This window comes from Hipposideros armiger, unplaced genomic scaffold, assembly GCF_001890085.2.
Source record: "Hipposideros armiger isolate ML-2016 unplaced genomic scaffold, ASM189008v1 scaffold_73, whole genome shotgun sequence".
NCBI classification, from domain to species: domain Eukaryota; kingdom Metazoa; phylum Chordata; class Mammalia; order Chiroptera; family Hipposideridae; genus Hipposideros; species Hipposideros armiger.
This window is the reverse complement of record NW_017731423.1, coordinates 3954508-3967124: the sequence shown is the minus strand read 5'-3', so window position 1 is coordinate 3967124 and position 12617 is coordinate 3954508. Positions and strand designations below refer to the sequence as shown.

Below are 12617 nucleotides of genomic sequence, written 5' to 3'. Positions count from 1 at the left end.
CTTAAAGATGCATTAATGAAAATTGTTATTGAAGTCCAAATGCACTGTGCTACTATACTACTGTAATATACAAAATAAGGCTTTAATTTTGTTTTATATCTGTACACAGAAAAAAAAATAAAGTACATGTGCTCAAAATTAATAATAAAGACATAGTAAACTACACAGATTGAGGAGATAGTATTATATTTCTAAAAGTGTTTGGTATCCATAAAGGCATCTTAAAAATAAAACTATAGTACTAATTTGTGATTTTACTTACACTAATAAATACTTTAATTCCTTTGATTTTTAAGAAAATACTATTGCTTAGCAAATTCCTCAGAGTATTTTACATGCCACTATCCCATACTACAGTATGCAATTTTTAATATATTCATAATCGTATTTTCCTCCACTCACTCCTGACACATTTCCTACAGCTCCTTTTCCCAGGTAAGGCCATTTCTGCTTATAACCATGAGAAACATAACACCATGTAAACCAAGAAGACAACACAGGTATCATTCAAAACGTGTATTCATTTGTTTATCCTTCTCTGTCACATATGCTCATGCATCCACAGGCCTGTCACAAATGTAATGTGAGCAGAATGTTGTGTCATCCAACGTAAGTATAATCAATCTATTTGGTAATAAAAGAGAATTAATTATGGTAAAGAAATCAAAAAGGCCCGACACTGCTTGGAGACTCAGCTTCCAGTTCTAGTTCTATGTACCACTGCCTGTCTAACCTTGGTTAAAAAAAATCTCTAAACCTAAATTTCATCGTCTGTTCAATATCAGGGTGGATGTGTAAAATACAAAGAAATCACAATTGTCAACATACCTTAAAAGTGTCCAAGTTCCATGCAAATAAGTTATTATTCAAAACAGCCATCCGTGATAGTGTCACAACTTACACTTAGTCACCTTTCTAGAATAGTCTCCCCAGGAATGTAGGTTTTATACTCTGTTGAGGAAAAGAAATGTAAAACCCTCCTACTGTTATTTAATTTTCTCTTGCAACTAAATTTTCTTGAATGTTTTGAGTAAATTTTAGAAAAGCTAGCCTCAATATCATGTATACCTTAACATAAAAATGTTAAAGTAAAAAATATTATTTAGCACGTACTACTACTGGGTAAGGAACAGGACAAGATAGGCCCTGTCAAGTAGAGATGACTGTCTTGCAGCAAAGACATAACCAAATACCAGGTCCGAAGCCACGTTGTGACAACAGCCCAGCTGCTTAAGGGACATCAGCACTCCATTTAGACACTGTTCTGTTTTGTTTTGTTGGTTTTTTTTGGAGGGGGGTTGTTTTTTTTAACAAACTGGTTTTGTTCTATCTCTTAACTATAGCCTCATTCTCTCATTATCCTGAACTCTAGATTATTTTACATGTAGCTCCAGTCAAGAGATACAATAAAATAAAGGAACATTAAATAGGGTTAGTGGAACCACGTATTTAACAAAAATCTGATTTTGGGCAAACCGTTCAACTTCTCGGGGACTCCGTTCCCTCTTTATTACAAGAAATTAATAAGATGCAGAAACGAGTCCTCAATCGCGTCAATATAAAATTCAAGACTTTTAAAATATTGCATCTCTTTACAAACACTGGAAGTAAGATATTCTATCGCCTCACAATGGTGTTCCCTGAATGACTATTAATTTTATGAGCGGCTGCACGTTTGTCTGAGTTAAAGCTGACATCTGTGTTTGCCTAGTCCTCCACTGCCATTTCTAAAATTCCACTTCATGCCAGCTTCCAAGTGAAAAACAGTAGTGAAAATCAAAAACCTGAATGGCTATCATTCATGGCCCTGCTACCAAAAGTGTGGTGCGTGTATAGTGTCATCTGAAGTCTGTCAGGAACACAGAATCACAGGCCCCTCCCCAGATTTACTAAACCAGAATATGCATGTGAACAAGATCTGCAATGATTCAAAGGCACATTAACATTTGAAAAGCACTGATTAGTGAGCTTCAAATGTTACCAGCTTAGCTGCCATAACCCATGATCATTTATTTGGCTCCCCTCCTCTCCCAGTAGATTTTATTAAATTCGAATAAGGATGATAACTACTAAATAAGTACTGTTGCTAGCAGGAACCACCAATCTCTTTCGAACAACTCTCAACAACATGCCACAGGTATAGTATTTAGAGGTAAGTCTTCTCATTCAATATTTAGCAAATACATTTGCTTTTATAGTAAGTTATCAAAATTTATGAATGATATTAAACATAGCGATCCCAGTGTGGGTTGGGTTCTGGAAGTCGTCAGAATGATTTCTTCACTTTGGCACCTTGTGTCTCATATGTCCTATGCCTCCCTGCCAATCACCTACCTTCTGGAATATCTGCAATGTCATTTTCCCTTGGACTTACCTGACTGAGAAATTACAGTTTCCGTTTAGGTAACAACAAAGCATGTGTAATTCCATTCTTAGTTCCACATTCAAGTTCCACATTGTGGCAATAGTTTCCCACATAATTCCTCCCACCCTTACAACGCTGGGGTGAGAAGGGATACATGCGGCAAGGTCTTTCTCTTTCCAAGGAGGAGGGCTCTTTTGTAAATTATAAACCAGAAATTAGAGGGGCAGAAAGTCAATATCTGTATCAAGTGGAGCTGTCACTGACCTCACTTGGAAGACAGCTTTCAGCTTTGCAGATTCCTTATTTATGAGAGAAACTGTCGGAAGGCACTGGTCATACAGGAAAAATACAGGCTTCACCTTACTCTTGTCCTCTTGGAAACAATATTAGGAAATATTTTATGTCCTATAGTGGTCTGATGTCTTATGAGAAGTGTAATACATGTTTACTGTTTTTACTTTAGCCCCATAAACACAACTTTAATATTTCTGTCCCCGATCTCTAGTTCAGCGAAGTCGGGGAAGGGGGTAGAGGAGGGAGTGTTGAGGACAATATATGTGGTACACAAGCGCACAGCACACAAACCCATCGAAAGAGATACTCCAAAAGCGCAACAGAGTTTGCAGTAGATGTCTAACGCAGTTCAAGCTGAATACATTAACATCCGCCTAATTCTGAAAATTATCTACACACAGCATGTGTATGCACACAATAAGGCCATACGATGCAATGTGGCACAAACAATTAAAAGTTCTTTTCAAAGTGGAAATGCAAAATAGAACGAATATCTATTTTCTATAAATGAATCTAGCCATCTGCCTCGCAAGAGCAGCAGCAGGAGAACCCAAAACAGCAGAAACAGCAGCCTCTGGTGTTAACAATCTATTCTCAAATCTCATGCTCCACATTTCCCTGGCAAACAAGGCTAAAAATACAAGACAGGCAACAAATAGTCTCTTGGGATCTGCCATTCCATGGATGGTGTACTCAATCAGAGTAATATTTTCTGTTGAAATTCAAAATTGAAAAAAAAAAAAAGCAAACTATCATATTAGAAACTGACGTTCAGAATGTTAAGCGTGAATCCAATCCCAAAGTATATTAAGCTGAATGGTGAGAGGGTGGTTGTTTTCACACAACATAAATCTCTAAGATTTATCTGAATACATTTATAGATTTATTTAAGCTATTCTAAATTCCTCTACAACTCTCAGTTACAGAGATATAATTTTAGTACTCTTGTCACCAAACTATAAGGGTCATTTCAGTTTCGGCAGTTTAGAAAGTTAGTCTCGCTGTGGTATCAGACTACACAGGTTCAAATCCAGGCTCCTCTGTGGTCTTGAGCAAGTTATTTAACCTCTCTGTGACCTTCCTTTCCTATCTTCAAAAGGAGAACAGTAATATTACTTACCTCATACAGTTATTTTAAGGATTAAATGAGTTCATGTGTATAAAGCTTTTAGAATAATCAATGGCACACACTACATACAATAATTACTACTATTATTTCATATTCAAACTATCTGCAAAACTTCTTTCTCTTAAAAAACAGGTATAACAGGTAAAAAGTAGTGGCAACATGACGGTAGTTCTCATGCCAACACTGGCCATTTAGCAACTGAAGGGATGAGCAGATAAGTGTTTTTACCTAGAGAGTACAGTTGAGAATGACAGAGGAAAGTTTCCATTGGTTATTCCATCATGCCGTCAGTTTATGAAGGCATCGGAATAAGGAGGACAGAATCCAGTGACATAGCTGGTCAAGTGGCACTGCCTGAAATATGGGATAATCAGAATTAATGGCAAAGGTGTAATCAAGAGCTGGGCACACCTGGACTCTCTGTGAACACAAGTGCCTGTCGATTAAGAGGACACCTTGTATCACCTCCGCCTTCCTCATGAGGATGGTACGGAATAAATCTTTCTTTGCACACCTGTCTTTGGGATTAGATTTTAATACATGAGATCTGGGTCTCTAGCCTCCCTGTTAGGAAAAGGAGGAAGAAAAGGCATAAGGGAGAGGTATCAAATAGTCACTATCTACTGAACAACCAATTTCTTGATACACCTTGAAAGTTGGCACCATTTTAAGTTGTGCATTATATTTGGTAGAAGAAGGACAACAAAAAAACAAATTTACAAGTCACTGAGGACATAGATTTAAAAAGTGCTTCCCTAACTCATAAGAGTGCTTCCCTAACTCAAAAGTGCTTCCCTAACTCATAAGATAGCAGGGTCCGGGACTCCCTGATCAAGTTCTGAGAGAGCTCAGGGAGCACTTGTGGGCTCCCTAAGTTTTCCCACCCTCTGGAGTCCCACTTAAACAACCAGAGACCCACAGATGTGTCATCCAAAGAGCAAGGAAGGATGGAAGGGGCACATTATTATTTTTCATCATAAGACTATGAAAAGGGATGACAAGTGCTGCCATCATAGAGCCAGAACAGATCATCTCGTCTTCAGAACTGAGACACTTAAGAGATTTCTTGAGCAGGATACTTTGTCAGGTTGGAAAACAAGGTGCCCTTGGTATGTTCAAAATAAGAGCACAACCCAACAATCAGAAAAAGACAAGCCCGGCAGGAAACTGAGAGGAGAGCTCTTCTCTCATTAACCCTAGGGAGAGACTGTTTTGAGGAAAGGGAAAGGAATAAGGGCGTGGATGTGGACTAATAACATTCATGAAGGAGGAAATGACTATAGATTTAAAACTATATGAACTAGGTAGATAAATAGATTTAAGTGTGTGTAAACCACATGACCCTATTATGCCTATAAAATAAATGTGCACTTCTCTTACCCTTAATGCATTACTATAGTTACTGCAAGGAAGATTTCATTATGCAGGGAAAATTTTAAAGCAAGGGATTGTGTGAAAGTGCAGCCTGCCTATTATCTCCCACCCTGCCTTTAGAGTGGAATCTTATGTACAGTATTTAGTACAGGGATCACCACCAGATCAACAGCAGTCCTTTTTTCAAAGAACAAAAACAAGTCAGTATGACAACATGATGTGGATTCAATTAGCACTTGGCAGGTCACGGATAACTTTTAAACAACCTTCTTTTAAGTTGGAAAGTGTGAAAATATACAGTAATCATGGCACCAAAATGCCTTCCTTGCAGGGTGGCACCAGTCAGGAACATAAATCTGAAGAATAAGTCTCACTTACAAAGGAGGGAACCAGAACATTGTTCCTTGGCTCACTACTGGTTTCTGCAGACACTTCCTTACCCCAAGTATCTTCCTCTTTCATTATATTCAAAGCCAATCATCAGAAACCCCCCTCCGATTTTCAGAGGGTTTTAGATTAAATATGGAATGGGAAAGAAAAGAAAAAAAAAAAAAACCCAAGGATTGGTGCAATCATCTCAAAAACAAACGATAAATAATTGAAAATGCTACTGAATTGTTAAATACTCTTATATCATCAAAGCAAATAGCATAATTCTGTATATCCTGCTGATTAAGGAAGACAGAATATCTTGGTTCAAATCAACATGGCAAGGCTTGCAGAAAACTATTTACTTGGATAAATAAGAACCTAGGGCCAACCCTAAAGAGCCTGGTGAGACTACTGGGCAAGCATGCCCCAAGAGCACACCTGACCATGTTTGTAATAAATGGCCACCTTCCTGGGCTGGGAGAACTTAAGTAACATTGAAACACACCCTTTGTTCTGAAAACTCCAATTGTGCCCACCTGTCCAAAGCCAGGTGCATGTGGCTTCCTGGGTTTCACAGCCTGCTGACTGAGGAGTATCTGACAGATGCTAAGGGTAATGGGCTTTATGCCCCAGAGAGTAAAATATTACAAGGGAAATATTAGTCAGATTTAGTGCTACACTCCATGTGTCTTGAATATTACTATGATCTGTGCAACACATTTGCTGTAAATAAGCCTGCAGAGTGTACAGTATGTTTTCCAGGAGACCTTTAAAGAACAGCTTGCAGACAAGAGGTGCTAGCCCTAGTTTCACAGCCAGCAAAACTCCATCCGAGGCTTTTGGCATGTCCCCGCGTCTTGTTTGGAGCTGACTTCACCATTCTCCAACCAAAGTCCAAGGAGTCCGGACATGGTGTCAGTCACTCTTAGGCATGCCATATCAAATAGCAAGGAGGTACTCAAACATTTAGATCAACATTTAGGAAAGAAAAGGCCTGCTTTTGTCCATAACAGTGCATTAAAAACAACTCAGAGCTGACTTTACAAGGAGGCATCCTCCGTAGTAAATTAAATGGCTGAAGCTTGTGCTTCTTCCAGCAAGGAAAAGAACTATGCTTCACCATCACCCAGCGTGTGCAATCACTGAAGCTCATTTTTAAACCTTTTCTGCTTTTTAAAAAGCCTGCTCCATTAAAAAAAAAACTTTTTGGGAAATGAAATGCAAATAAATAGTCACTGAACAGAATCATAAAACGGAAAGCCTCTATCCACCTTTTTTTTTTTTAATTCCTCATTCCAAGCAGCAGGACTGCTTTTAATATACCGTTAGCTTTTATAAAAATGAGATTATATTGGCTCTTTCCATGATCATCCTCAATCCTTTCCATCCTTTTCTGTCTCCCAGCTGCCCAGAATATGGTCAAGATAGCCAACAGAGGTGAGCTGGTCAGATCAGTTCCACCTCCCACCAGACAAGCGTTAGGTAAATCATTTAATGCAACTACATAGTCTAAGCCTAATGGATGGCGCACGGGGAAAGAAAAAGGTAAAGAAGGGCGGGAAAGAGAAGCTTCCGGATCATTTCAAAGGTAGAACCACAATACCCAAGCTATGTGTGAAATCGCCTCTGATCATCTTCAAAACAAGTCCGCGGCATTTATCTTTAAGTTCATGGCCCCTGTTCTCGCTCAAGGTGGAGCTGAGACCAGGTGCAAAATTTCACTCTGCTGGAATCCAGAGGCTCCAGGAAAAGGGGGGGGGGGGGAGGCGGTCTACGTTTTTAAGTCGGAAAAAAACAGCGGTTTCCCTGCTGCCCCGAGCTCGCGAGCTCCCTAGCTGGAGTAGGCACAGTGTTGGGAAAAAACGTGCCGAGCGAGTGGCCTCCGGCCAACTGCTTCTCTGGGCTGGGCACTACGGGCACAGTTAGATAGACGCGGATGGTGCACACAGCTCTCAGCTCCCGCACACACGCGGCCTCCTGGAAAGAAAGCCCAATGCCGCCTAGGACCCTGGGCTAGTGTGGCCCGAGGTGTGTCAAGCTTAGCGGACTTCAGCCGGTGTTGCTCCCCGAAGGGAAAAGGCGCCCTCTACATTCAAGCCTACCCTACAGAGACTTCCATCACCCCCCAGGAACTCTCCGACACCACGATGAGCGCCCACCCATGAAAGACCTCGCCTTGGAAGGAAGTGCAGAGGACAGAGGAGAGAGAGATTGGAGGGAACATGTGGGTACTCCAGTCCGCAGTAATTGGGGAGGGCTTGGAAAACAGAGCAAGCGAGGAGAGCAAAGGGTGGGGGCCCCGTCACAGCAACCTGTAGGATTGTAGCCGATCGCAAAGTTGGGGTGGGAGGCAGTGGTCCCCGCGGAGGTCCTACACCCGAATCCCACCCTATTGGGCTCGGTGCGCGGAGACGTGCAGGGCACAACTTAAGAAGCCAACGCCGTAGGTGCGGGTCCCGCTGGGTCTTGCTGGCGTCCCCTCGCCTCGCCCCCAGCCCCGCCGCCCGCTTTTGCCAGCGCTTACCTCGGGCAGCCGCAGCCCCTGCCGCCCAGAAGCAGAGCCCCAGCCAAGGGAACCACCGAAGCGCCCCTCCGGCGCCTCCTCCTGCGGCGGCCGCTCTCCCCATGCTCCTCGCCCCGCTTCGGAGTACGATTCCTCTTCCAAGCCCGGGAGCCGCACGGCAAGCCAGGAGCCCAGCGAGTGGGTCCCGGGGGTCTTTAGCGAATGACTCTGCTCCACCGCCGCTCCCTACAGCAGCTGGGCAGGGCGCTCCAAGCCGCCGCTCGCTGGGCACCTAGAGGAAGAGCGCGCCCCCATAGCCTCCCACGGCTGGGCGACCGCTGCTGCCACGGCCACTGCCGGAGTCGCGGGCTTGTCCCCACCGCGCCGCTCCCAGCGATCCCGCCGCTGCCAGGTCCGGGACTACGGAGGAGAGGAGCGCGTCCGCATCGCTAATGAGACCCCCGCGGCCGCCCCGTCTCCTCCCCTCCGAGCTGCAGCCAATGAGCCGCGCAGGGGCGGGGCGGAGGGCGGGGCGGCGGCGGCGGGCCTCGCCGGGCGGGAGGCGCAGGTGAGCCCCTCGGCGGCTGCGCGCGCCTCCAGGTTCCTGCACACTCCTCAAATTGCCCGGGCTCCCGGAGAACCGAAGCGAGTCCGGATCCCGGCTCCCGAAGACCAGCACGCGTGTCAAGATGTGAGCAAAGACGGCGGGCCTCTTAGAGGCGAATCCAGAGCAGAAAGATGTGTACATCTCGGCAGCCTAACTCGGCAATCTGCGGCTGCCAGAAAACCTGTTTTGTTCAACTTTGAGCCCTTTCACAATCATGCCTCTCCTGCTTCCATTTTTTAACAGCAGATCAGATATCACTTCTGAAAATCTTAACGGGGGAAAAAAAAAAGACTTAAATGCCAAGTGAAGAAAAATAATATTAGAATAAATCCGTTATTGCAACTATGCTAAATATGCACACATGTAAATAAAGAGGTGTAGAAATTACAATCATGAGTGCATTAAGGGGTATGTGATCGATTTTCATTTTTATTTCCATCCGTTCAATTCCCTTATCTGTGAGCCTAATCACTCCGGAATCACCAACTTTTCAGAAAGCTCCTTTGTTTCTGATGACTCCTGTCCTGTTTGGTTGTTTTAATCCGTATCAGGGAAAGGAAGTCATGCTGAGCCTTTGACAGAAGAAGGTGAAAAGACTTTCCTTAAAAGTGTGGGTCGTTTTGAATACACCGTCAAATTTTTATTTAAATGCTTTTGACAATACCTCTCAGTTGCCTCTTATTCTCCCTTCTGCAGAAGAGTAACTTAAGAGAGATTGCCCTAGCCACACAGTTTCAGCGCAAAGAACACACCTGGCGAGTTGGCTTTGAGTCCAAGGCTCCGAGGTCAGGGCACCTCATTATTTCTGACAATATCCAGCCCCCAAAATGGTACCAGAACTCAGCTGGTCAGAATATGTGTCCCCTTTTACCTGGTTGACCCCGATAGGAAATGAAAGCTCCGTTTGAAAGACAGACAACCTTCCCAACAGCTCCCCACTGTCCACACTCAATAGCGATACAAGTACTTTCTAAAAATCCGTCTTTCTTGCCAAAGCTCTGTTTGCTTTTCTCTAGAGAATAAACAGTTTAAAGGGAGGTAATTGTTCTGGATGAGGTAATTGCGCTAACTCACTTTCTTCCAAAGAAAATGAGGATGATAGGCAGAAAGATTGATTCCCTGATAAGCATATATGCCATCCCTCTCCTGAGTGCCACCAGACATGTGAATGTCAGCCAAAGGAAGCAATTGTTTTCTCCAGTCTTCTTGCAGCTCAATAAAAGGTCTGGGATCTGGTCAAGACAACCAAGCCCTGGGGAAGGGATGCTTCAAAGCAAAGACTAATGTGGGGCCGGCTAGGGAATTGCCTGAAGATCTCTTTAGAATCTTGGTAAATGAGGGTTTTGTCCTTTTTCCTCTTGAGAAGGTGAATTGAGAATTAATCTACCAAATATGCTTTACTTGTCTTCTGGAAAATAGTCATTCATCCTCTGTCTTTCCTTAGTCTTGAAGACTATGGCGGTTCGATCGCAAATGAGTATTTTCTTTAAAAAAAAAATATAGAAAAGAAAAAAAAAAGAATTACTGATTATATTTCTAAAATAGTATTTCAGTATTACTACTGTCCCTGGAGGGGAGCAAAAGTAAAAACAGTTTTATTTTGAAAAAAATACCTAGAAAATAGATGAGCTAATATTAGGTTAATAATTCAAGTAAAATTGCAAAGACAAATGAAGAGGGAAAGTAAGAGCCTTTGATTGTATACCCTGCTCAAGGAATAGGTATATATACCTATTTATTAGAATTCATTAGAGCAGAATTAAACCCTGGAAGAAAGGTACTATTACCCCTGTTTGGCAGATGAGGAAAGTCATGCTGAGTATGGAAGGCGGATTTGACCAGGGTCACATAAACTGAACTAGCTGGCTGAACATCAAGAATGAGACACCAGTTTGAGCAATTCTAAACCAAGATGAAGGTTGAGGTAGTGTCCATTCAATCAGATTTTCCAGAGAGAGACAGTCCACCTCACCTTTCTCAGTATTATTTAGCTAGTGGGTTGGGAGAAGTTGAATCTTTAGTATTGCCCCATATGTTACATACCATGTATTAATTATGTTCCACGTATTTATACCTATATTAACCTAATTCTGGCTATTTTAAAACATGTATGAATTGTATCCCATTCCATTTAGAGATATATCCCTTATATTTAGAGATATATCCATATCCATCACTACCCAGTGTTGGGAGCTGGCTGGGATCAGCCAGGGACACTGAGGCTTTAGGATGGCAAGCTTGGTCTCTAGATCGATACAGGCCTGAAGTGGAGCAGTTTGGTGGGGACCTTTTGGATAGTGCTTCTGCCTTAAACTGCTTCCAGACAATGCAAGTGCAAAGAGTAAAGACCCCAGCTTGCTGATAGGAAAAGCTAATGGACTAAGGAACTCAGTTGCTCATTGACTATGTATGGACTTGCAGTTTCAACATACATCACCACTCTGGGACTTTCCACCATGGACCTGCTTCACATGCTTGGGACTTGCTACTGTGGACTTGTAGACAGTTTCGATTTGCCTCAGTTTCACCTTGCCTAGCTATATCATTGGTTTATATTGAGTATAACATAGCTTGTTGCTGAGGAGAAATTGTTTCTCCTCAGCCCATGAGTTTTAGCTTTAGGGAATCGCTCCCTAAAATGAGGAAATTTCTTCCCCTTAAGAATGTATGCCCAATAAACGAGGTCTCAGTTTTGCCACCAGCAGACTGAGTCCCTCCTGTCCCCGCACTTTGTCTCTCTTTTCTTTTATTTCTTGTCTCCCACCCAATCCTCTCATGGACCCGTTCAGTGAGCTCCTGGCTGACAAGCCAGGGACGTACGGTTGAGCGAGCTGGTCTCATTCAACCCAGGGTCATCATTTCTGGACAAGGAGCAGAGCATAGAATAGTAGAACTGGCCTGAGAGAATCAGGGCACCAGAGGTCCAGTCTCTGACACTGCCAGGGACTGTTTATGTGACCTGGGGTAACTCAACATCTCCTCTCAATTTCTTTATCTGTAGAATGAGAGTGTTTGACTAGATGCTTTTAAGATCAGTCCTATTTAAGACTTATCACTTTCAACTCCAGCATGTTATGATTTTGAATGCTCAATACAGTCAAATTTGAATTCAGTCACCTCTTCTGGAATTGGGACCATTATGTCACAAATGCATTGTGTTTGAGAGAGATTATTTGGGATTAGAGCCAAGCTATAAGTATTAGTGTAATCAGGTAATAGTAATTTAATGAATAGACTTAGTGAAGTGTTTTTTCTCAATTCTTTGTTGTTTCAATTGACTGTACTTATTTTCAAACATGTTATACATAAAGGTAAAGAGGTAGAAAGTTTCTATTTCCATTGCCTTCTTTTTATTGAGTTATAATTGACGTAACATTATATTAGTTTCAGGAGTACATAGATATGTGTATATATTGCAAAGTGATCACCACAATAAAACTAGTTAACATCCGTCACCACACAGTTATAAAATTTGTTTATGTGATGACAACTTTAAAATCAACTTTCTTAGAAAAAATCAAATATACAATACACTAATATTAACTATAGTCACTATGCTGTACATTACATCCCCAGTACTTATTTCTTTTAAAACTAGACATTTGTATCCTTTGACCCACTTCACTGATTTTGCCACTCCCACACCCACATACCCTGCCTCTGGCAACCACCAATCTGCTCTCTGTATCTATGAGTTTGGTTGGGTTTTGTTTGTTTGTTTTCTTTTTGTTTTTAGATTCCACACCTAAGTGATAAGATCACACAGCATTTCCATCTTAGTTTCTGTCTAACTTATTTTCACTTAGCATAATGCCCTCAAGGTCCATCCATGTTGTCACAAATGACAGGACTTCCTTCTTTTTCAATTGCCTTTTGATCATTTCTAGAGAAGCTATTCTCAAAAAACAGAAATGCTTGAGTCAAGTCAAATTAGAGGAGGGGAGCTAGAGATTGGGCACGGGACATATGCTAC

The 12617-nt window shown here is 42.2% G+C and overlaps 1 protein-coding gene across 10 annotated transcripts in view; it reads right to left on the bottom strand.

Moving 5' to 3' along the window:
* Window positions 1-8481, bottom strand: part of UNC5D (unc-5 netrin receptor D) — a 561851-nt gene extending 553370 nt beyond the window's left edge. For 9 of the 10 annotated variants that reach the window (XM_019642889.1, XM_019642891.1, XM_019642893.1 and 6 more), the window contains exon 1: window positions 8059-8448. In XM_019642889.1, coding sequence (XP_019498434.1) covers window positions 8059-8161 — 103 coding nt within the window. In that variant the 5' untranslated portion in view covers window positions 8162-8448. Of the gene's footprint in view, window positions 1-8058 lie in introns of all 10 variants that reach the window. The other variant, XM_019642890.1, reaches the window with a different exon arrangement.
* Window positions 8482-12617: the final 4136 nt, after the last annotated feature.